The sequence below is a fragment of the Pongo abelii genome, chromosome 4 (genome assembly GCF_028885655.2).
Source record: "Pongo abelii isolate AG06213 chromosome 4, NHGRI_mPonAbe1-v2.0_pri, whole genome shotgun sequence".
In the NCBI taxonomy this organism is placed as follows: Eukaryota; Metazoa; Chordata; class Mammalia; order Primates; family Hominidae; genus Pongo; species Pongo abelii.
Window position 1 is genome coordinate 158,699,664 of NC_071989.2, and position 22,517 is coordinate 158,722,180.

The 22,517-nt window shown below is 52.1% G+C and overlaps 1 protein-coding gene across 1 annotated transcript in view; it reads right to left on the bottom strand.

Moving 5' to 3' along the window:
- The window catches only part of CSF1R (colony stimulating factor 1 receptor), a 33,484-nt gene extending 11,489 nt beyond the window's left edge, over nucleotides 1–21,995 (bottom strand). Inside the window, exons 1-10 of the mRNA XM_024247417.3 lie at nucleotides 21,767–21,995; nucleotides 16,251–16,508; nucleotides 15,536–15,820; nucleotides 13,595–13,731; nucleotides 12,759–12,918; nucleotides 8,630–8,822; nucleotides 5,771–5,886; nucleotides 5,497–5,617; nucleotides 5,188–5,378; nucleotides 3,489–3,604 (exon numbers count right to left, since the gene is read on the bottom strand). Of these exons, the coding sequence (XP_024103185.3) occupies nucleotides 3,489–3,604; nucleotides 5,188–5,378; nucleotides 5,497–5,617; nucleotides 5,771–5,886; nucleotides 8,630–8,822; nucleotides 12,759–12,918; nucleotides 13,595–13,731; nucleotides 15,536–15,820; nucleotides 16,251–16,508; nucleotides 21,767–21,815 (1,626 nt within the window). The 5' untranslated portion in view covers nucleotides 21,816–21,995. The remainder of the gene's footprint in view (nucleotides 1–3,488; nucleotides 3,605–5,187; nucleotides 5,379–5,496; nucleotides 5,618–5,770; nucleotides 5,887–8,629; nucleotides 8,823–12,758; nucleotides 12,919–13,594; nucleotides 13,732–15,535; nucleotides 15,821–16,250; nucleotides 16,509–21,766) is intronic.
- Nucleotides 21,996–22,517: the final 522 nt, after the last annotated feature.

The window sequence follows — 22,517 nt, forward strand, 5'->3', positions numbered from 1 at the left end:
GTTGAAAGGGAGGGGATCAAGGAGGAAGAGGTTTGGCTGGATTCTTAGATCTCTGAATCCTAGGATCCTATTCCTGGAAATGGACCAAGCTGCCTTCTACCTGCCTCAGGAACCCTCTCCTGCCCCTGCTGGGCCTGTAAACCTCCCAGGGCACCTGTGCCATCCCTGGAAAGGGCTCATGGGCGTCTACCCAGAGGCAGCCTCTCTTCCAAAGAACTATGAGTGAGAGATCAAGAGGTGGGGATGGGCGAGGCTTCCTGAGAAGGGTGGACATAATTGTCATGATGGCAGCGAGTTCTTCCACAGCTCTTCCTGGGAGTGGGGCGCTGCACTAGATGCTTGAAGCACATCATCCCACTGATTCCTTGCAATGGGCCTAAGCCCCAGGCCCACCCCCCGACTTCTTCCCTTCCTCCCATCCTCCCCACCAAAGGGGGCATGGAGGCAAAGTCCCGGTCCCCTCCCCATCTAGGCCTGCTGGTTCTGGGTGAGTGGATGTTCTCCATCCCAGGAGGGTGGAGATCTGAACGATTCCCAGGGGAATCTTTGGGGACCCTCCTGTCCCTCCTCAGAGCTCAGTTCCAGCCCCCAGAATCGTAGTCTTTCCAGCAGCCTCCCTGGACCCTCCCTTCCCTGCTGCCTCAGCCATTTCCCTGTGCGCCTCCTCCTCCAGGAGAGCCTGCTGACTCCTGCCCTTTTCTCTTCCCCCACGGCCCCCCTTGTGGTCGCTCTGGGGGACAGAAAGGTGATGACTCAGCCCTGAGGCAGAACAAACACTCCCCACAGACAGGCCACTTCTTTCGCCAGGCCTGGGCAATGAGGAGAGGCTGGGCTGAGTCCCCAGTGAAGGGGCAAGGCTCCGAACCTCATGGGGCAAGGCAGAGGAGGATGGGAAGGCAGGCACTTAGCACGGGCATGACCATCCTGACCCCTCAAAGTCTGGTCCCATGGGTGGACACCTCGGCCTGGAGCTAAAGGGTCTGTGAATGGGTGTAGGGGAGGAGGGTAGCTGCAAGTCTTCTCGCAGCCTTGCATGGGCTCCAGGGACAGCTGAATTTCCTGGACAGGAAGTGTGGAGGTGACATGTTCCAAAAATGGTCCCATGGAGAGGGGATACAGAGTTCCTAAACCACAGCCAAGGGGGCTGGCCAGCCCAAGGCAGAAAGGGCCACAGGGGGCCCTAGGCCCTTCTCTGGAATCTCTGCATGACTGTCCTGGCAGCTCTGTGGGCACTGTGAGGCAGTTTTCAGTTCCATGTAAGGAAGAACTGTGCAAACACTGGAGCTGCTCAGAGAAGGAACGGGTGGCCCCAAGAGTGAGTAAGGTCCTGTCCCTGGAGGTGGGTGGGCTGGGCCAAACAACTGCTTTGGGTGTGTAGTCAAGGAGATGATGCCCAACCTCAGACCTCCCCCTCCTTCCACCATCCCAAGATGCATGAGCTAACTCTGGTTCCCCAACACACTTCCTCCTGGGACAAGAGTGTGCAGCTCCCATCACAGAGACTCTCTCGTCCAGCACCCCGCTCAGTCCTCTGTGTGTGTTGTCGTACGGAATCCCTCACAACAGGCTGTTAACGATCCCATTTTACAAATGGAGAAGAGACTTAGACACACCAATTTTCCCATCATCCCATAGCCAGAGCTTGGCAGAGGCAGGATTTGGACCCAGATTCACTGAAGTCCAAGTTTCTGGTTCTTAAACTAGACCACCAGTGGGCTCTTGGCATGTCAGAGGAGGAGGGGTTGTTAAAGAGCACCCAGCCCCATGGTACAAGAGGGAAACTAAGGCCCAGAGACGACAGAGAGTCAGCCGAGGTTACATGGCAAAACAGTGTCAGGGCTGGACCTAGATCCCGAGGTCTTGACCGGAGCTGCCCTCAGAGCAGCCTTCTCATGCTGGGTGCTGGCGGGAGTAGACAGCCCGATCCATGTGCCCCTGGGGCTCCCCCAGCATCCCTTCCAACCTGCCCACTTCAAGCCCTCTTCTCACAAAAGCCCCAAGGGGGTGTGGGGAAGAAAAGGTAGCCAAGGGGACACAAGATGGGTCATTCAGCCCTTGATCACACCACTCCCTTGTTCAAACCCACTGATGGCCTTGGACTGACAGGGTGGGGTCCAACCCTTCAGACCCCCAACCCCACCCTGGTCTTCCCCTCACCTGCACCTCTGCACACTTTGCCCTCTCCCCCCAGAGATGCCCTTTCCCTTAGTCTCATCTCCCCTGCTGCATCCTTCATCCTCCAAAGCCCATCCCACCAATGCCAAGCCACCTCCTCCAGGAAGTCTCCCTTACCCACCAGCCTGAAAAGTCCCTCCTCCTCTGAACTCCCACAGCCCTCTGGCCTGGTCCTCTCAGCTTCTGATCACATTGCACATGGTCTTTGTGTGGGCAGGCAGGCAGTGGAGGCCATGGGCTCTAGGGACAGAAGCCCCTGGGGCCCAATGCCAACCATATCCCTCAGCCCCTTGGGGTTTTTTTTTTTTTTAACCTTGCTGAGCCTCAGCTTCCTGATGGGTAAGATACTGACTAGTATACTTCCTGCCTCCAGCTTCTTGTGAGGGTAAAATAAGATGAGTCAATGTTTCACATAATGATTGGGACATGTTTTGGAGTGAGTCCTCCTTCAGGGTTAAAAACCAGACTCTGCCTTTGACCAGCTGTAGACAAGGGCAACTGTCCCAACCTCTCAGAACCTCAGTTTACAACTCTGTAAAATAGGCTAATGCTAGCTGCATACAATGGTTGCTGAGGGCATTAAATGAGATGATGTAGGTAACATGCTACAGAAAAATGCCCCTCAGATCACTATCATATACTGAGCAGGCAGTGACAGGAAGCACACTATATGCAACATGCACTAAATTGTGGCTTTGGCTAATAGGACAGTAACATGAAGTAATGAAGAGGATGATGGTCACAGGCCCTCGTCTTCAGTAGACCACGTGCTTCTTAGGGCAGGGCTCAGGCCTGGCCCAGGGGACACCACACTTGTACGTCCATTTCTTCTGCCCCGTGCTGGGTGCCAGGACACCTCCGGGCTGAGACAGGATCCCAGGGCTGTGCTGCTCCAGAATGCCATTCCTCTCCTCATAGCCTCTCACTCTATAGTCCATGCCCTTGTTTTCATGGCTTTTTGTTTGTTTTTTGAGCTGGGATCTGGCTGTATCACCCAGGCTGCTCCCTAACTCCTGGCCTCAAGCGATCCCCCTGCCTCAACCTTCCAAGTAGCTGGGATTACAGGTGTGCCCTTGCTTTAATGGCTATTTGATTAGCACCTGTTTCTCACACTAGACAGTAAACACTATGAGGGCAGAGCCTCAGAGGCCACCCAGCAGCCGGCTCATGTTGGCATATAGTAGGCACCCACTAAAGAGCTGTTAGCTGATGGACTGACTGAGGAGGAGGAAGGGTGAATCCATGCAGCCTGGGGGTACCATCCAAATCTGGCTCACTCAGGCGCCTGGCAGCCCCACTCCGCTCCGGCTCACCTGCTTATACTTGTACAATAGCAGCAGGAGCAGCAGCAGCAGTAAGGCCATGATGGACATGCAGGCGACCACCACTGGTGTGAAGAGGAACTCATCTGGGGGATGCGTGCGGGCTCCTGGAAGGCATGAAGCAAAGCAGTGAACAGGCAGGGGTGCCTCTGAGCCCCCTCCCTGAGGTCAGGCCTGCACACTGCCTGGAACACAGTGGGTGCTCAATAAATGCTTGTTGACTGAATGAAGCATCCCCCACTGGAAGCCTCTGGGGCCTCTCCTGCACACCCTCCCCAAGAGAAAGGCAGAGAGGACGGCCTCTTCAGCTCTGCTCATGCCCAGCCCCAAACCCTGTCCAGAGTCACAGCCTCCTGTGGCTGGGGGTAGGGAGCCTCTGGGGTCATGCAGTCTCACCCTCTGCCAGTGCAAGAAACCTCTCTGCAGCGGCCTGGCCTGGTGCCCAGCCATGGCTCGCATGCACAGCCCCAGTGACGGGAGGTAATGAGCATGCACTTCACCTCCAGGAGGCTCGTTCAGAAAGGCCTTCTGGAGGTCACACTGCAACCTTCCTCTCCTGCACTTCCCCTGCAGCTTCCCCACGTGCCCTTTGGAATCATACAGCCCTTCTGAGGGTCTAGCAAGCCAGGCTTGTGGCCCCTGGGTCTCCTCTTCCCCAAATCTATAATCCTAGTTCTAGTGATGTTTTGGAGGACATAATTTCAACTTCCTTGCTCAGATCAATAACTTAGATCTGCAGTCAAATTTCACCTGTGCCACTTAGGAGCTGTGTGACATTGAGCCTAGGGAAAATTACATTTATTTCGTAGGTTTGTAGGAAGGAGTTAATCGAGATAATCCCCATAAAGAGCTTAACACAGTGCCTGGCGCAGCAGAAGCCTTCAACAAAATGTTGGCTTTATTGTAATATACAACCTCCAGCAGTGAGACCCAGCATGGCCACAGGCACCTGCATGCAGTTGGACCCTGGTAACAGTTGCTCCAAGGCCAGCAGCTGGGGACATGAGTGACCACCTCTGAGCCAGGCAGATGCCAGGGTCTGGCACACAGTGGGTGCCAGAGCCTGGTTGTCAAAAGCCTGAGGATGCTGTGGGCCTCTGAGAATCACAGAACTAGCTGGTAAGGAGCCTTTGTGTAAAGCAGAGAGGCAGCCTGTGTTGTGCACAGGGCCGGGCATCATCCCCCGGGGCAGCCTCTTGCACAGCAACCTCAAATGTATAGACTGTGTCTGGAGCAAGAGGAGAGAGTTGGAGAAGGCCGTCCTGAGCTGGCCCTGAGCTGGAGATGGACAGACTGTTTCCTTGCTCATTGCCTGCCTCCCTCATCAGCCTCTAAGCTCTGGGGAGGCACTGCTTCCCTGCATAGGGCACGTCCCTGGCACACGGTGCATAATGCCTGCACATACTTGTGAATAAATGCATGAGTTAGAGTGCAGGGATAAGAGTGGGGGCCAGTTTCTTCAGGCTGCTTTCTCTCTGCTTTCTCAGAGACTGCCCCATCCTACTGCTTCGGGAGACCTGCCAGGCAGGAGAGGCTTGGACTGGCCCAGAGAGGTGGACCTTGGTATTGCTAGGATCTGCTCCAAAGGTGGATCTGACCCCAGCTCCCTCGGCAGGCGGGGGGTGGGGAGCCGCCTAAAGGAGCCGGGGCTAGGGGATGGGGGGGGGCGGGTGTGAAGGCTCCCACTCACCTGCAGAGATGGGTATGAAGGCCCAGGAGCCACTCCCCACGCTGTTGTGGGCCCTGCACTCGTAGGTTTGGTTGTGCTCTAAGGTCTCAACAGTCAGCAGGCTTTGCACGGTCACCTTGTGGAAGGGCTCCTGGCTCAGGACCTCAGGGTATGGGTCATCCCAGACCTGCAGCACTTGGGCCTCATCACACCTGGAAAAAGCAGAATGTGGCTCAGAGCTTCCGGGTTCCCAGCGCCAGCATGTCCCTCCCACCTACAGGGTGCCCAGCCCCTGAGCCCAGGTGAGGGAGGTGAGTGGAGCCCACTTACCTATCAGTGTGGCCACTGCACTGCAGCCATGTCACGTTGGGCTGGGGGTACCCGGAGGCAGCACACACAAGGGTGCCAGAGCCATTGATGAAGGTCCATATGACACTTACCTCTGGGGGGTCTGAGGAAGAAAAGAGGAGGCCCCAGGTCACACTCTCCCCGCCACCTCCCAATCTCCCAGTACCTCCTTCCCTGTGCCCTGTCCCCGTCCACCCCATCCCTCCAGGCAGTCCCAGGGCCTCCACCACAGGTGGCACTCGGCCCCAGCACTCACATCGAAGGGTGAGCTCAAACGTCAGAGCTCTCCAGCCTCCTGGGTTTCTGGCTAGGAAGGAGTAGCGGCCAGCCTCAGAGGGCTTCAGCCGGGGCAGAGAGAGGGTGAAGGTGTGCCTGCAGGCAAGAATCAGGTGGTGTTGGTGAGCCCCAGCCTAGTATGGCCCCTACCAGGATTGCAGTCAGATAACAGCCTTAAAGGGGTTTATTTTATTTTTGGTAAAATATCCAGGGCCCAACGGCCTTGGGTAAGCCAGGTACTCAGGCAGGGTGCCATTGAGACATACAAAAACCACCAATCCCATTTCCTTAGTTGGTTTTCTTATCTGAAAGTGTTTTTTTTCTGAGGTTTAATAGAAGTGATGTCTTCAAGGTGCTGGGAGGCATATCACCCGTCCGCTATGTTGACCACCGTCACTGGACTAAGCTTTCATGAAAGCTGCAATCCCTGCTGAAAATCCCTGAAGTGCCAATCTTGCCAAGAGGGACTGAGAAAGAGACAAGAGGCAGGATGTAGGGCCCTGGGTTCTAAGCCATGTTGCTGCAGAGACTGGGGTTCAAGTCCTGGTGCTGCCGTTTTTTGGCTGTGTGACCTTAGACAAGTACTTAACCTCTCTGATCCCTCACTTCCTTTGCTGTGAGAGTGATATCAATGGTTATTAATTCACAGGCTTGGCCTAAGGATTAAAGGGATACGTAGTTAGGGTGCTTGACACAGAATTTGACTCTTTGTGGGCACTCAATTTAACGGTACCCTTTATCACAGAAAAGGCCCGGGAGCGAAAACAATAAAAATCATCTTTGGCTGATTCTGGGAAAGTTTTTGTTTTATTCTTTCTTTAACCTCTATTTTACAATTTGTCCATAACGAACATGTGTTGTTTAGGTAATAAATACATTTTTTAAAAAGTCCCCCAGTTCACTGTCAAAATAAATAAAATTTTAAAAATTATAGCCAATAGCCAGTTCTTGCTTGGGAAATGTCTGCAGCTACTACTGGACTAAAATCTATGGTATTCAGAGAGCAGTCTCATCCAGCCAGACCCTGGGCATATAGAAGCCCTCTGTCCAGGTCACTTCTTGAGATAACTAACCCCTTTAACTAAAAAGAATTTGACTTTTTTGGATGATTGAGTCACCATTATGAACAGCCCACCACATGAACTAGAATTCCGTGGCTGTTTGGTGCCCGGGCTTGTCTGCCTTGTGCTGAATGGGCCCAGACTACTGTGTTTTAGGGGATCTCGTGTTCCTTTCCTCAGTGTCTCCGTGGCTTATGGACCCATTAAACCCATCCATGGACCAACCCCTCCAAAGGGCCTACAGACTCCAGATTCAGAACTTCTGCTTTAAATGAGAGGAAGGCCGAGACCTGGCCAGAAAGGAACTGAGAGGAGGAAGATGAGGACAAGAAAACATCCTTGTTGCTTCTGACAATTGACAAGCAAGATTCTGGGAATCAATGAGGTTTGGGCTTCCAGAGCTAGAACGAGAATCCCAAAGAGTTTTGGAGTTGTCTAAGGGATCCACACAGGGATGACAAACAGATCTCTCACGGGCCAACTATGCTGGAAATACTGCCTGGGGCCTGTGTTGAGGAGGACTCTGAGGCCGCATCTACACTCTGCAGAAGAGAGTTGCAGAAAAATGAATGAGAGTGAGCGTGGCATGCACACCACGTATTCGCTGCCCTTAAGCTGTACTGTCTCGTTCCGAAAGGGCAGGGTATGAATGATTCTTTTAGGCCAGGCACAATGGCTCACACCTGTAATCCTAGCACCTTGGGAGCCCGGAGGCAGGCAGATCACCTGAGGTCAGGAGTTCGAGACCAGCTGGCCAACATGGTGAAACCCTGTCTCTACTAGAAATACAAAAATTAGCTGGGTGTGGTGGTGGGCATCTGTAATCCCAGCTACTCGGGAGGCTGAGGCAGGAGAATCACTTGAACCCGGGAGGCTGAGGTTGCAGTTTTGCAGTGAGCCGAGATTACGCCATTGCCCTCCAGCAACAAGAGCAAAACTCCGTCTTAAAAAAAAAAAAAAAAAAAAGGAAAGAAAAGCAAAAGAAAAGAACGAACTATTTTAATACCTGAGTTAATACCTGGTATACCTGGTATGAGTGTTCCTCTTAGGCACAAAGCTTTCTTATTTAGAACCTACCTGCTTAAGCCACTTTGGATGAGAAAGCAAGACCCCAAGAACACAGTTCATAAGCAGACAGGAAAAAGATCTCTAAAATGTGTGTGGAATACACAGGATTGTGGGAGTGGAGAGATGGAAGAAGAGTGGGTGTGGAGTTATTATAGATTGCACTTCATGGGAAGAGTTTTGAGCTTACAGAGAAGAGCAGCCAGTGAGAAATTCTCAGGGCTGGGTGATCGCAATCCTTTAAAGAACATTTCATGTATCTGTGATTGTGTGATCTTAATTCCCTCTTCCCCTCCCTCCAAGCTTTTGTATGTAGCAGATAACTTGTGCAGTCATTATCAGGAGTGTGTCTATGAGTGGGGCTGTTTTCTGCATTTAGATTGGCCCCAAGAGAAGAAAATGAATGAGGTTGAGGGCTCTTGAAGGACCATGAATGAGAAAGCGCACTCCCAAGAAACGGTAGAATCCTTGGGTGGGGCACTGACTATCCCAAGGATGTGGGATGGAGAGGTAAGTCAATTTCATCTAGATCTCAAACACAGATGACCAATATTGGGATTCCATGAAGTCAGGGAAAGTGAAGCCCAGAAAGGGGCAGGGACTTGCTCAAGGTCATACAGCAAGGTCGGGACATGAGCCAAGTGTCCTGATGCTTGCTGAAGCATACCCCATCTGGTTGTCGGGCTGTGCAGACGGGAGCTGATAAGTGGTACCTGTATGTGTCCTTGATGGTAGCATTAGCAAGCTTGGGCTCAGGCTGGTGGTCAGAAAAGGGTCCCAGGTAGGTCCAGTTAAAACCTTGCAGGCCTGGGTAGGCCTCCACCATGACTTTGAGGTTGAGCCCCTCCCCCACGGTCACCTCCTGGATGAGGTTCTGCTCAGAGCTCAAGTTCAAGTAGGCACTCTCTGGAAAGCAGAACACACAAGCATCTGGCATTAGTGGGAAGATGTCCTTGTTTATTTGTCCATTTCATCATCCACCCATTGATCCAGTCCCTGAGCAGCTATGTCACAGGTGCATAGTCCCCACCACCCAAGACAGGTCCTCTGACACCCCTCTTCTCACCAGCCCCTTCAGAATCCCTGGATCAAAACTTTTCTCGCTGAGGCCCTAGGAGAACCTGGGCAAATTCCTATCCCCATTTGTGCCTCCATCTCCTTATTTGTGTAATGAAGAGATTGAATATATCTGTGATTTTCCAAGTTTTTGAAAAATTTTTGGCAGCAAGAAAACACACACACACATACACACACAATTTCACATGTGCTCATCCATTTCCCTTTCTTCTGGTCATAAGTCAGCCAATGAGGCTTCCAAATATAGCTCTGGAGTAGGTGTGTGACCCAGGCCAGCCAATGAGGGTACTCTGTCCCCTCTGGCCCGGTGATTGGTTTGGGTTACCATGAATCCATGAGTCTGTAACACTCAATTCCATGATTTTTATTAAGACTCTGGGAAAAGAGAAGCCCACATTTTACTGGTGTTGCTAGGTCAGATACTACAAGGCGGATAGACGGAGTCCTACAAGGGGAAAGCCTTCCTGGCAGAGCTGAGAGTTGGGGAGTCATAGATTCTTTCCAGCATCAGCTGAACACCTGGATCCAAGTGTTCCTGAAGCTGATATCCATGAGCTTTTTAGCTATAAGGAAAAAAATCCTTTTAATTAGGCCAGTTTGAGTTGGTTTCTATCACTTCTATCTGAAAGAGTCCTGACTAGGTTTTTTTTGTTTTTTGTTTTTTTTTTTGAGACAGAGTCTCGCTCTGTCATCCAGGCTGGAGTGCAGTGGCGCAGTCTCTGCTCACTGCAAACTCCGCCTCCCAGGTTCAAGCGATTCTCCTGCCTCAGCCTCCCGAGTAGCTGGGATTACAGGTGCCTGCCACCACGCCCAGCTACTAACTAGTTTCTCCTAATGAAATTTTGCACAGATTGTAATCCAGCTGCTCTTGTTGAATCTCAGGCAAAGGAATTGTGGCAAGAACCTCAATTCACTCAGCCTCTCTGTGCCTGTCATGGTAGCCCCTGACATGTCTTCTTAAAACCTCAGGGCTCTGCCACAAGCCCTGGACTGGATGATTTCTAAGATCTCCTCTCCTTACTCTATTCTGTCTAAAAATCTGAAATTCACCCTTCTACACTGATATATGTCTACTCAAAAGCCCACTATGGCATCCCATTGCCTCCATTATTCAGCTTGGCATTCAAGGCTCTCCTCAATCAAATCAGGTCTCACTGTGCTCATCCAGCCACCTCCCCTCTTCCTTCCTACACACACACACACACTCAACGCTCCACCCCCATCTGGGTCTCCTAACATCCCTGAACACACCATAGTCATTCCAACCTTGGAGGTTTTGCTCAAGCAATTTCCTCCACCAGAAATCTCATCCTCCTCCTTTTCATTATAGAGGCCCCTTTATCCTTTAAGACTCACCCCCATGAGGGAGTCTCTACTCAGTGCTCCAGGACACAGGAACCTCTCACTCGACTTTTGCTGCCCTTCCAGACTACACACTCATTAGGCACCGCATCCGCATTGCTTCATGCATCTGGTTCTCCCTCCAGATAGCTTTCTTCTCTCTCCAACTAGTCTGTGAGCTTTTAGGGGCAAGGCTTTTCTCTTCTTCTCTGTCTCTCTCAACAATCCATCTATCGATTATTCATCCATCCATTCATCCATTCATCCATCCAAACACCAACAACTTCCTGCTACCTTCACCATTACCACTCTAGTCCACCCACCATCAGCTCCAGCCTGGACCACTGCGGTAGCCTCCTCCTTTCATCTCCCTGCTTCCATCCTTGTCTCCCTACAGACAGTACTCAATAACGCCCAAGAAAGCTCTGTTAATTCTTACTACATCCAACCCCACCATGTCACTCATCTGCTCAAACCCTCCCACAGCTCCCCATCTCTCTCAGGAGAAAAAGCCCAAGTTTTTACAGTGGCCTCCAAGGCCCTGTGCGATCTACCACCTTCCCACTTTAGCTCTCTGACCTCATCTGAGACCACTTTTTTTCTCTCTCTCTCCCCACAGCCACACTGGCCCACTTGTCCCCTGAACATGGCAAGCACAGTCCTGCTGCAGGAAGGAGCTCCCTTCTCCAAAATGGCCGCATGACTTGCTCCTTCAGCAATTTAAGTCTTTGCTCAAATATCAGCTTTCCAGTGAGATCTTCCTTGGTGAACACCCTATCTGAAGCTGCAAATGCTATATAATTTGTTTTTTAATAATTTACTTGACTCATTGCTTGCCCACTCCCAGCTAGAGCACGCACTTCATGAGGTCGGGGGTTGTTGTATCTGTTTCATTTGCAGCTGTATCCTCGATGTCTAGAACAGTGTCTGGCCCAAAGTGTGAATGAACATAAACATTTATTGAGTGACGACTGTATGCCTGTACTAGAAAGCAGACAGGATTAGAAGCCGTAACTGAATTCTTATGCTTTTGCTCTTCTTCCCCTTTACCCTGCCAAAGCTCCCAATGCAGATTGGGGTCCACAGCAGAGCTCACAATCTGCTGCAAGTCTAGTGCCTTGCACATACTCTAGGGGTAGTGATGCTCATGATTCTCATACTCCTCGCCACCTCCATCTCCCATAACATTCAACACATGAGGAACGGCCAGACCTAAATGTCTCAGAGCCTGCTCCCACTCTGATGAGCTCCTGCCTTGCTTCAGGGTCTGAGTCCAGTGACTTCCACTGCCTGCACCCAATCACCATAGCCAGAGACCTGGAGGTCATCCTTATCTCCTTTCTCTTCCTCATCCCTGCATCTCAGACTCTTCCACACACCACTGGCCATCTTCAGCCTATTCTCCAGCCTCTAGGTTCCCACCTAACCCACACGGTGCCAGACTGAGCCTTCTCAGATACTATCTCCTAGTGCACACTTGGACAGCATTTCCTGTGTCAGACCCTGTTCTAAGTACTTCCTATCTATCTATCTATCGTCTATCTATGAAGGCAGTTACTGTTAATATCTTCATTTTACAGGTAGGAAAACTGAGACACAGGGGGGTTAGCAACCTGCTAGTCCTTGGCAGACTCAGGTTGGAACACTGCCCTGGAGTGTGTGCTCCTAACCACCACACAGTGCCTCCTCTGTGCAATCTGACCCCATCACTCTCCTCTTTACAATGACCTCCCAATAGGTTAAGATGCAGTTATTCTCTCTCACTTTGAGACACTTTTACCTCCGGCTTCTGCCACCCCCTCTGCTCCCCTGTGGCCACTCTTCACACTGCTCCACATCCCAGCTGTTGCCAAGTTCTTTCAGTGTTCCAAATGATCTATGCTCTCTTTGCCTTTGAGCCTTGCATATGTTCCTCCCTCTGCCAGAAGCGCTGTTCCCCTTCCTTTCCCACCCTTCTGCCTGGCCAACCCACCTTCATTCTTCCCATCCCAGTTTAGAGGCCACCTTCTCGAAGCCTGGGTTGGGGTGACTCCTTAGTGTTCCCGGGACACCTTGTGCTTCCCCCATAATCACTGGGTGATCATTGTCTTTTCATGTGTCCATAAAGGAAAGCATGAAAGAATGAACAAATGAAGTCCAGTAGGGAGCTACTGGACCCCAATCCCCAAACAAACAAAAAATGGCACTAAGGTGCACCCAATGCAGCCATGCACTGTAAGAGCTCCAAGGTGGGAGAGACGTCCCAGCAGAGGGTAAGGGAAAGCTCCTGGAGAGTGGCTCCTTAGCCAGGCCTTGGATAAACAAACTCCAGCAGAGATATCCTCAGCAGGTCTCCTTCCCTGACATGAGCTTCCTCCTCAAAATCCTTCTGCTCATGCTCCTGCAGGATCCCTACCAACTGTCCATCACCACCCTGATGCTTACCTACCACCCGGAAGAACATGGAGGTGGAGTGCTTGCCCTGCACATTGTTGGCCACGCAGGAGTAGTTGCCGGCATGTTGGAAATCTACTTGATCGAGGTTGAAGGTCAGGACTTTTTGGTAACGGTTATTATGAAAGTCAGATTGTTGAGGGATTGTGAGCTGCAGCCAGAAGGAATGGAGATGTTATACCAAGGTAGTTTAGGGATTAGAAAGATCTGGGTTCCAATCCTCAGCCTTTAAGGATTACTATCTGCCTTCCTCTGAGCCTGTTTCTTCACTTGTAAAATGGGACTAATACTGGCTCCCTGCCCCTAAGACTGTAGTGAGGAGTAAATGAGATATGCATGCAAGTGGCTTAGGGCTGTGTCTGGAACACGGCAGGCACAGTGGGAAGGGAGGGGGCTCTTAGAGGCAGCCCAGCATGATTCCCTCCTGGAATCCTCCCTCCTCCTCCCTCTCTCCCAAAGTCTTTCTGAAATAGCTGTTATATTCCTGGGCTTCAAAGGTGGCCTAGGAAACCCTTGCTAAATCAAAAGTGAGCTCACCTCTGGCTTTTGTCTAAAGGCTGGAGCAAAGGTCATGTGGCAAGACGACAGAGAACCACCTCCCCCCACCCACCCCCACAAAGTTCAGCGGCACAAGCATGAGTCCTGGCTGTGCATCAGCTACTGACTGGGAGTGAGATCTCGGGCAAGTCTGCGCCCCTCTCTGGAGTCTGAGCTGTGCCTTCAGCTAAGACAGCCAGTTTGGAGTGGGGGGCCCGGGACTCCACCGTGGGAAACCTGGTGTGCTGGGAGGATGGCTAGACTTCACCTTGTGATCAGCAGGGACTGACCTTAGTGTCGTTGTGTTGGAGGAAGACATCAAAGTTAACATCAACGTTGCTGGCTGAGCACACGATCTGGGCAGCCTCCCCTCGAATCCGCACCAGCTCTGCAGGCGCCAGTGTCAAGGCTGGGGGCCCTGGGATGACTGAGACCGGCGGAGAGACCCCTGAACACCCAGGCTCCCTGAACATGATAGAGCTATTGCTCTCCTCCCTGCCATGGGCAAGGTCACACTGGCCAGGGTCCCCACCACTGCCCCATCCCAAATCCTGGGAGGCAGCCTTGATGCTCCCAGTCCCCTCACTGCAAGGCCTGTCCTAAAGAGACCTTGGAAAGTCTACTTTCTCCATCACCTCTACCCCTCCCCAGTCCCATCACCATTCTCCACTCTGGACTTCTGCACCAGCCTCCTCAGAGACCTCCCTGCCTCCCTCTGAGCCCCCTACACCTGGATTCTTCACCAAAGTGACCTCTTACAAATATAAATGGGACCATGCCTCTCTCCTCTGTAAATGTTTGGGGCTTCCTGTTACTCTCAGAAAAGAAGTCAAAGTCCTTCCACACCCCAACCTGTTTCTGACCGCCCTGACAACCCCACCCCTTGTTCACTGCACTGCAGCCCGCTGGACCTCTTTCCTACTACAGGGCCTTTGCACCCACCTTTTCCTCCTGGAATGACTTTCCTCCCACACTTCAAATGGGAGGCTGTTCTCATCCTTCAGATCTTTAGCCCAAAAATTCCTCAACAAGGCCTCTTTGATCAGCTGATATGAATTAGCCTCCCCAGCACCTCCATGCCCTCCACTCCCCAGCTTGGTTTCTTGCTCATCACATTTGTATTTACTTTCTGTTTAATAGTTAGACTCTAGTTGAATGTCAAATCCATGACAGGAATATTCCAGCAGCCAGCAAGATGCCTGATGCACAGTAGGCCTTGAATTCATATTTATGCCCATTGCTGCTGTTGAAAGATAATCTAATCCAGATTTCTAAGGCCCAGGGACATGAAAGGACTCACCCGAGGTCCCTGAGGGGGGTCAAGGCAGAGCTAGGGCCCAGGACCTTTGGCTGTTGGCCACCCCGGGGCTCTGCAGGATGAAATGCCAGGAAAGAGCCCTAATGGCCTCCTCTGCCCACCCAGCTGGGGTCCTTTGACCTCCTGGGCAGATTTAGTGGCCTCAGATCCCAGGGGCATTGAGCTAGCTGCTTCACTGTGACCCTGGCCCCCGTTACAGGGACTGATTGCTGTCTCAAGCCCAGGTCCTCAGCCTGGGGCCCTGCTTGCTCTCACCAGTCCTCCCAGAAACCAGAATCCTGCCTGCCATCCCAGCAGGGTGAGACTCCACCTCCCCTGTTACCTGGCCACCGCGAGAGCCGTCACACGCGCCCACCATCTCCTCCCTGCCTCTTGGCTCAGCATCCCTCCTGCACGTGCCCAGCACCTGGCCTTAGGCAGGCCCCGAGTGGGAAATCCATGTCTGAGGCTGAGCTTCAGTCCTCTTTCCACACCTAGAATGTTCAGAGCCTGTCCCCACCTCACCACTTGGTACTCACTGTCCCCCTGCTGAAGCAGATCTTTGCACAGCCACCTCCTTCATGTCATTCAGATTTCCGCTCTAATAAAGTGTTTCCTTCTCAGTGAGGCTCCCCCACCCCACACACTCCTTATTCGGCTACCCTGTTGAATGTTTTTTTTTTGTAGCATGTCTAATGACCTGAGATGACCTTGCTCACTGAGTTATTTGCTCACATGTGGTTTGTCTCCCTGCCCCGACACCTTGTCAGTCCGGCCCCATAGACAATCGTGGAACCATTGAGGGGAAGAAGTGAAAGAAAGAGGACATCCCACTACCCCCCATCACACCCAGTCCCCAGTCCCCAGCCGTGTGGCCGCCGGTTCTCTGTCCCCACTCTTCAGGCCTGGCCGCCGGTCCCCGTGCCCCACGCACCTTTCTGCACTTTCAGCCGAATGCTGATGGACATCACCTTCCTGCCACCCATCAGGGCACTGCATTGATAGTCCTGGCTCTGAATGAACTTGGCCCTGTGGATGGTGAAGCCATGCCAAGGCGAGAAGGAGTAGTTGGTGTGGCGCATGAGGGGCCGGCCACGCACACGCACCAGCGAGACGCCTGCTTCCAGCACCGGGTCTGTGAGCAGACAGGGCAGCAGTGCGTCCTGGTCCTCGAACACGACCACCTCCTGTGCTAGCACGTTCCAGGGCCGGGCAGGGTCTAGAGTAGAGGCGGGCAAAGGGTTACAACTGCCCTCCCTCCACTGGGCCAGGGAGTACCTGGACATAGGTGACAGGGATGCTCAGAGAAGCTGATCATTCATCTGAGGTCACACCATGCCAGGACAGTTCAGCGGATGCTTCAGCATGGTGGCTCCAGAGTCAGATGCACCTGGGCTCCAGTCTAGTCCCACTATGTGAGGCTGTGTGACCTTGGACAACCTCCCTGCACTTCTAGAAAATGCATCATCATAGACCCGACTTGCAGGGTTATTGTGAGGACTGCATTACATTAGCAGCTCTTCCAGGTCCTTGCTCATAGCCAGCACTCAGTAAATGCAGAGCTGAATTTTTACGATTGTTAATTTTAGGGCCCATTGTAGTGGGGCCTGCCGGGCCAGGCCTCTTGGGAGGAGGCTCAGACTCCTCACCTTTGACATAGAGGTGGATGGCAGCGCTGCCTCCCAGGGGGTCTCCAGGCTCAGTGCAGCGATAGGTCCCCGTGTTTTGGAAGGTAGCGTTGTTGTTGGTGAGGACGCTGCTGGAGCCATCAGAGTGCAGGGTCCAGTGAGGTGATACGGGGCCATCCCATTCCATGCTGCCATTGCCCACACATCGCAGGGTCACCGTTGCTCCTGGCTTCACGACCAGCTCAGGGCCACTGGGCTCTATCACTGGGATTCCCTGACCTGGTGAGAGGGAGGGACAGCAGACAGAAGTGAGGTCTAGGATGCACCCCTTGGGCCGTCCTGACTCTGAGATGGGTGGTAGCCTGGCAGGGATGGTGCTGTGCCATCAAGGGACCACCTTGAATGAGCCCCTGCCCCCTGGTCATTTGCTCAGCTCCTAACCCTCAACCTGCTCAGGGATGGACTGATGTCTCTGATGTCCAGAAGGTCCCTCCTCTGAGAAAGGGGGCTTGCAGCTTGCTCAGCCTCTCACCCAGGCCTCTGTCCCCCTGGGGTCCTCAGCCTCCTGCCTCAGTCTTCCCTGCTGTGATGGCATCTTTCTTCTCCCCAGGAATGGACTCTTTTAACCCTGTGTACAAAGTGGATGTATTTCTACCACCGAATGAAGAAACAAATGAATGGAATGCTCACGGCCAAGTCCTCGGCTTAATTCATATGGGAAAGAAAAAAAAGAGATGTAGGATCTTAGCCCCGCAGAGTTAGAGAGGTCCCAAGAATCTCCTGGTGTGCCCACTCCCACCGGTGGACATCTGGTCTGCAGCACAGTGGGATGGGGAGGTGCCATGCCTCAGTTTCCCCACCTACAAAACGGGGACAATCATCGTACCCACTTATTGGTATGTTAGGCATTTTAAATGCATGGGAAGCCTTTAGAATATCACCTGTCACCAAATAAATGGCTCAGTAAGAGTTAGTCACTATGTTTATTACCTAGTCTACACCCAGCAGCTCACCCCCGCACCCCCACACATCTGTGTTTACTGGGAAGCCAATCTCTTTTAAGGAAAATTTTCTTGAAGGAGAAAAGAGAACTTGAAACCCCTATCAGGCCGTCCGGGAAGAAGGCCCGTTGCCTCTGCAGCGTCAGCATTTTTCCAGGGCCTAAAATAGGGGCAGAGGAGGGAAGTGAGAGCTGATTCAAGCCTCCAAGGGGCTGCCAGGCGCCCCCCAGCCTGTGTGGGCGGAAACACATTGTTGGCGTCATGCTCAGCCCCCGGTTTCCGCTCAGCCTGTGGCCCTTCTACAGGGATGTTCTCACTTCTGCTTCCCCAGCCTCCTAGCCACTGTCCTCTCTCCAGGCAGGGAGAGGGAGTGCCACTTGCGGGGCAGCTGCGAGGCTAGGCTCAGACGCTGACCCACTGGCTGACCCTGGCCATCCAACTCCTCAGCTCTGGCCCTTCCTATTCCCTGTGATGGGGGCACAATGACAGGTCGGCCCCGAGGGCTTTTGGTGAACTCAGGGTTTCTCCATTGTTCTCTGCAAACCCCCTTGAAATGGGAATTCCCCCTGCCCCACCATAGAGCCCAGAATTGGAAAGGTTTCCTCTCTCAAGTCCTTTCGGGATGGCTTAATTCATGTTTTGATTTGTATTCATCAGAAGGTGCATCCCCTCTCCCCAAGACTCTGATCAGCAAAAGGGACTGAGTGAATTGCGAATACTGCCAAGGCTGCCACCTGGGGTTGTGCCCTCCTATGCAGTGCAACCGCCAGGAAGAGGGACAAGTGTCATTTCTAGCAGCCTTTTAGCAAATCTCAACAGAGCTGGGGCTGCCCTATCACTGCTGCAGCAATCTAGGGCCCCCAGCCCGGGGTTTTATAGCAGGAAACAGCTTGGAGTTTCCAACTTAGGTTTGGATCTTGGTTCTTCCCTTACCAGCTGGGTTAGTTGCTTAACCTCTTTTAGCCTCAGGCTATTCTTCTGTCTGATGAGAATAATCCCAGCTCCCACCCCAAAAACTTCAGCTGGAGGTTGAGTGAGATGATGTATAGAACTGCTCCTGCCCTGGGCACCTGCTTTAATTGCTACATTTCTAATGTCCATTCTGGGCCAACTCTGATCGCTCAAGATTTTAACCTTGGATTCTGTGATTCCATTTGTTCCTTTTTTACACCTGCCTCACGCCTCACAGTGGGCTTCTCCCATCCCTTCCCCCAGCCTGTCTCTCTAGACCCTGCCTTGGCCTCCAGGAAATGTGGTCAGGGAGCGGTGTCTGCCCTATTTTGTCCTATTCTATTGTCCCAGATATTCATGCAGGATAAGGCTGATACCCACAACTTCTGCAGCCAACTTCCCCTGCTGGCTTGGCTAGCAGGGAAGGAAGCTGGCTTGGCCCCCATCCTCCTTGGGGTGGGGGCATGGGCTTATGAACATTAACTAAGGTCCCCTTCTGTGCCTGTCCATTCTTCCCCCCTCTCATGTCTGCTCCCCAATTCTCCCCATGCCGCACACCTCTCCACTAGCTCCCACTTGCCTGGAAGCCCCTCCATCATCACTTCCAGAATGTGCCCCAATCTCTACTCTTCTCTCCCAACACACACACACACACACACACACACACACACACAGCACACAGCATACCAACGCCGGACACAGCCCCTCCTCAGCTCAGGATCTTGTCGCAGTGGTGAAGAGCGAGCCCCTCTCTCTCTCTTTGGTCCTCCAATACCATCCCCTCACAGTGGCCCCTCACCCACTCACTATTGGTCTATTGGGCTGAAAACTTAGGTTTCCAGCCTCCCCATCTCTTCTTTCTCTTGAGACTGGACCCTGGACAACCATCTGGCCCCCCTCCCACACACCATGCCCCTGTGAAGGGAAAACAAAAACTCAGGACCCTAATCCACTCTGCCAAAAGGAAAAACTCAAGCTGAAAACTGAGTCATGCAAGAAGCTGCCTTGCCTTTTATTCCTAAGCAGATAGCGACAGATAAAAGGTAAAATATCCCACAGGCAGCTCCTCTATGTCCACTTTCCCTATGTAAAGAGCCAATTTACTGAACTGAGATAATTGACTGTTCCCCTACCTGCTGCTTTTCTTTTGCAACATGTGGGTTACCACAACCTCCCCTTTTCCCCTCCAGCCCACTTTCCCCTTTAAATATTAAAGCTCTCAAATTCATCCAGAATGGCACAGACCAAAGAATATTTTTGTGACTCCATGTTTTTTTCTCGCCAGCATGTCCTTAACCTTGGCAAAATAAACTTCTAAATTGATTGAAGCCAGGCACAGTGGCTCATGCCTGTAATCCCAGCACTTTGGGAGGCCAAGGCAGGGGGATCGCTTGAGTTCAGGAGTTTGAGACCAGCATGGCCAGCATGATAAAACCCTGTCTCCACCAAAAATAAAAAAATTAGCTGGGTGTGGTGGCAGGCACCAGTAATCACAGCTACTCAGGAGTAGTAGAATTGCTTGAACCCGAGGCGGAGGTTGCAGTGAGCCGAGATAATGCCATTGCACTCCAGCCTGGGTGACAGAGCAAGACTCGGTCTCAAAAAAAAAAAAAAAAAAAAAAAGAAAAGAAAAAAGAAAGAAAGGAGATGGAGTCTTGCTCTGTCGCCCAGGCTGGAGTGCAGTGGCATAATCTCGGCTCACTGCAACCTCTGCCTCCTGGGTTCAAGTGATTCTCCCACCTCAGCCTCCTGAGTAGCTGGAACTACAGGCACCTGCCACCACGCCCAGCTAATTTTTGTATTTTTTAGTAGAGAGGGGGCTTCACCATATTGGGGAGGCTGGTCTCAAACTCCTGACCTTGTGATCCACTCGCCTCAGCCTCCCAGAGTGCTGGGATTACAGGTATGAGCCACCATGCCTGGCCGCAAGACTCCATCTCAATAAAAAAATAAATGAATAAATTGAGACCTGGCTCAGATACTTTTCGGGTTTCGCCCCACAGGCAGGTTCTGGGTGTAAGGATAGGACAAGTCAGTGAAATCAAACCTGTGGGACTCTCTGAGATGATGGGGGTGGTGGGTACACTGTGTGTGCATTTGTCAGACCTCATTGAACTTAAGAACGTGTGCTTTTTACTGCATGTAAGTTACATTGCAAAATAAAAAGTCCAGGCTGGGCGCCGTGACTCACACCAGTAATCCCAACACTTTGGGAGGCCAAGGCAGGTGGATCACCTGAGGTCAGGAGTTCGAGACCAGCTTGGCCAACATGGTGAAATCCCATCTCTACTAAAAATACAAAAATTAGCCAGTCATGATGGTGTGCGCCTGTAATCCCAGCTCGGGAGGCTGAGGCAGGAGAAACACTTGAACCTGGGAGGTGGAGGTTGCAGTGAGCCGAGATTGTGCCACTGTACTCCAGCCTGATGACAGAGAGAGACTCTGTCTCAGAAAAAAAAAAAAAAAAAAAAAAAAAAAAAAAAAAAAAAAAAAAACCCAAATACTCAAGCTCAGTGTGATTGCCTGGGCCAGAGAAGGATGGTCAGTGGGCCATCTCCTCCTCATCGGGGACCAGCAGCGCCACGGCCCTAGGGTCCTCCTGTGAAGAGGCCAGTATGAGGCTGTCCTTTCTTCCCTTCAATCCCCATCCTCCCCCAAGGTCCTTTTGAATAAGCAGGCAATAGAATAGAAATGTGTTTGTTGGGCCAACAAGCCAAGCACAGCAGCCCCTCACGTCTAGTCATGTTCCCTCCCAGATGGAAATTCTGCAGAACTGCTGGAGCCTGGGGACCTCCTGAGACTCGGCAGCCTGTGTCTGGGAGGGCTCTGGTCCAGGAGACCCTCGCTGGCTTCTTTCCAATCCCTCCTCTAGCCCTATACCCATTTCACCCTGAATTCCCCTCTCCTGAGCCCTGGGCCAGAGAGGCCAACCTCTTGTCTCTCCTTCTGACCTCTTACACAAGCCACCCAAGGAAGAACCACCACCCCTATCAGGCCCTTCCAAATCAGGTGTTGCATAGAATCATCAAATCACGAGCTGGCAGAGCTGCCAGAGCCATCAGGAGCTCTCCAGGTCCTCCCAACTCAGTGTTAAGTGTGGACCAGCAGTGCCGGCATCTCACATCTCCCAGGAGTCTGTTGGATATACAGAATCTCAGGTCACACCTGAGACCGACTGAGTCTGAATCTGCATTGTAACAAGATCCTCAGGTAACTTGTATGCACAGGAAAGTATGAAAAGCACTGCTCTGGTCTAGTCTATCACTGTCCCCCTGCCCCCAACACCTGCAATTGAATAGAAGTGGACACTGAAGCCTCAAGAGTATCAGAGGCTTGCTCAGGACATACAGTGAGTCAATGGCAGAGCTGGGACAGATCCACAGCACCAGGTGGACCAGTTCCACCACACCCATCTCTTTTCACCCCACTACCTCTCCAAAGCAGATACCCACAAGCCTGCAGTCCGATGCTGGGGAGACTAAAACAGCCTGAGGACACCCAGTGAGGGGTAAGGACTGAATCCTTTCACAGGGGTCTTCTCCGTCACACCCCAGCAAAGTCCCCCGCCCCCCGTTCTGCTCTTACCATGCCAAGCTGTGGCCACCAGCAGGAGCAGCAGAACTCCTGGGCCCATGGCCTCGGTGGGGAAGCGGCAGGCAGGTGCAGGGCTGCAAGGCGCCCAGGGCACAGAGCTCCCAGCTACTAGCTCCGCAGGGATCGGGACACTGGACACACGTTCCTCTCCTCTGCACTGGCTGTTTGTCTTGTTTTCCTCTTCCTCCTCCTTGGGCTGATCCTCTTCTTCCCCTTTTAGCTAGGCAAGGCAACCACAGAGTTTGGAAATCTTGGGTCTTTAAGAAGAAAACAAAGCCTTGAACCCAAGAGGGAGGGGTCGCAGACTGGGGCAGGGCCAGCCTGAGCTTGGGGGGAGCTAGCTAAGTTTGGGGCCCTTCTAAAGCCATCTTCAAGGGGTCTTGGGAGAAGAGACATGTCCAAGAGCAGCCAGACAGTTAGTCAGTAGCACAAATGAGGGTCTTCAGAGTGATCTGGTGGCTCTGGCAGAGCCCGAAGAGAAGTTGGGTTGCACGATATTGTGACATATATATTTTTTCTTTACCCCGATTTCCTGTCTTACAACTCCTAAAATCCTTGGAATGTCCAAAGTAATACATATCTTTTAAAAATTTATTATTATTATTTTAGAGACGGAGTTTCACTCTGTTGCCCAGGCTGGAGCTCTGTGGCTCGATCATAGCTCACTGCAACCTCAAACTCCTGGCTCAAGCCTTCGAGCTGTGAGATCTGACGTTATCTCTAGGTAAATATAGTGTTTGAA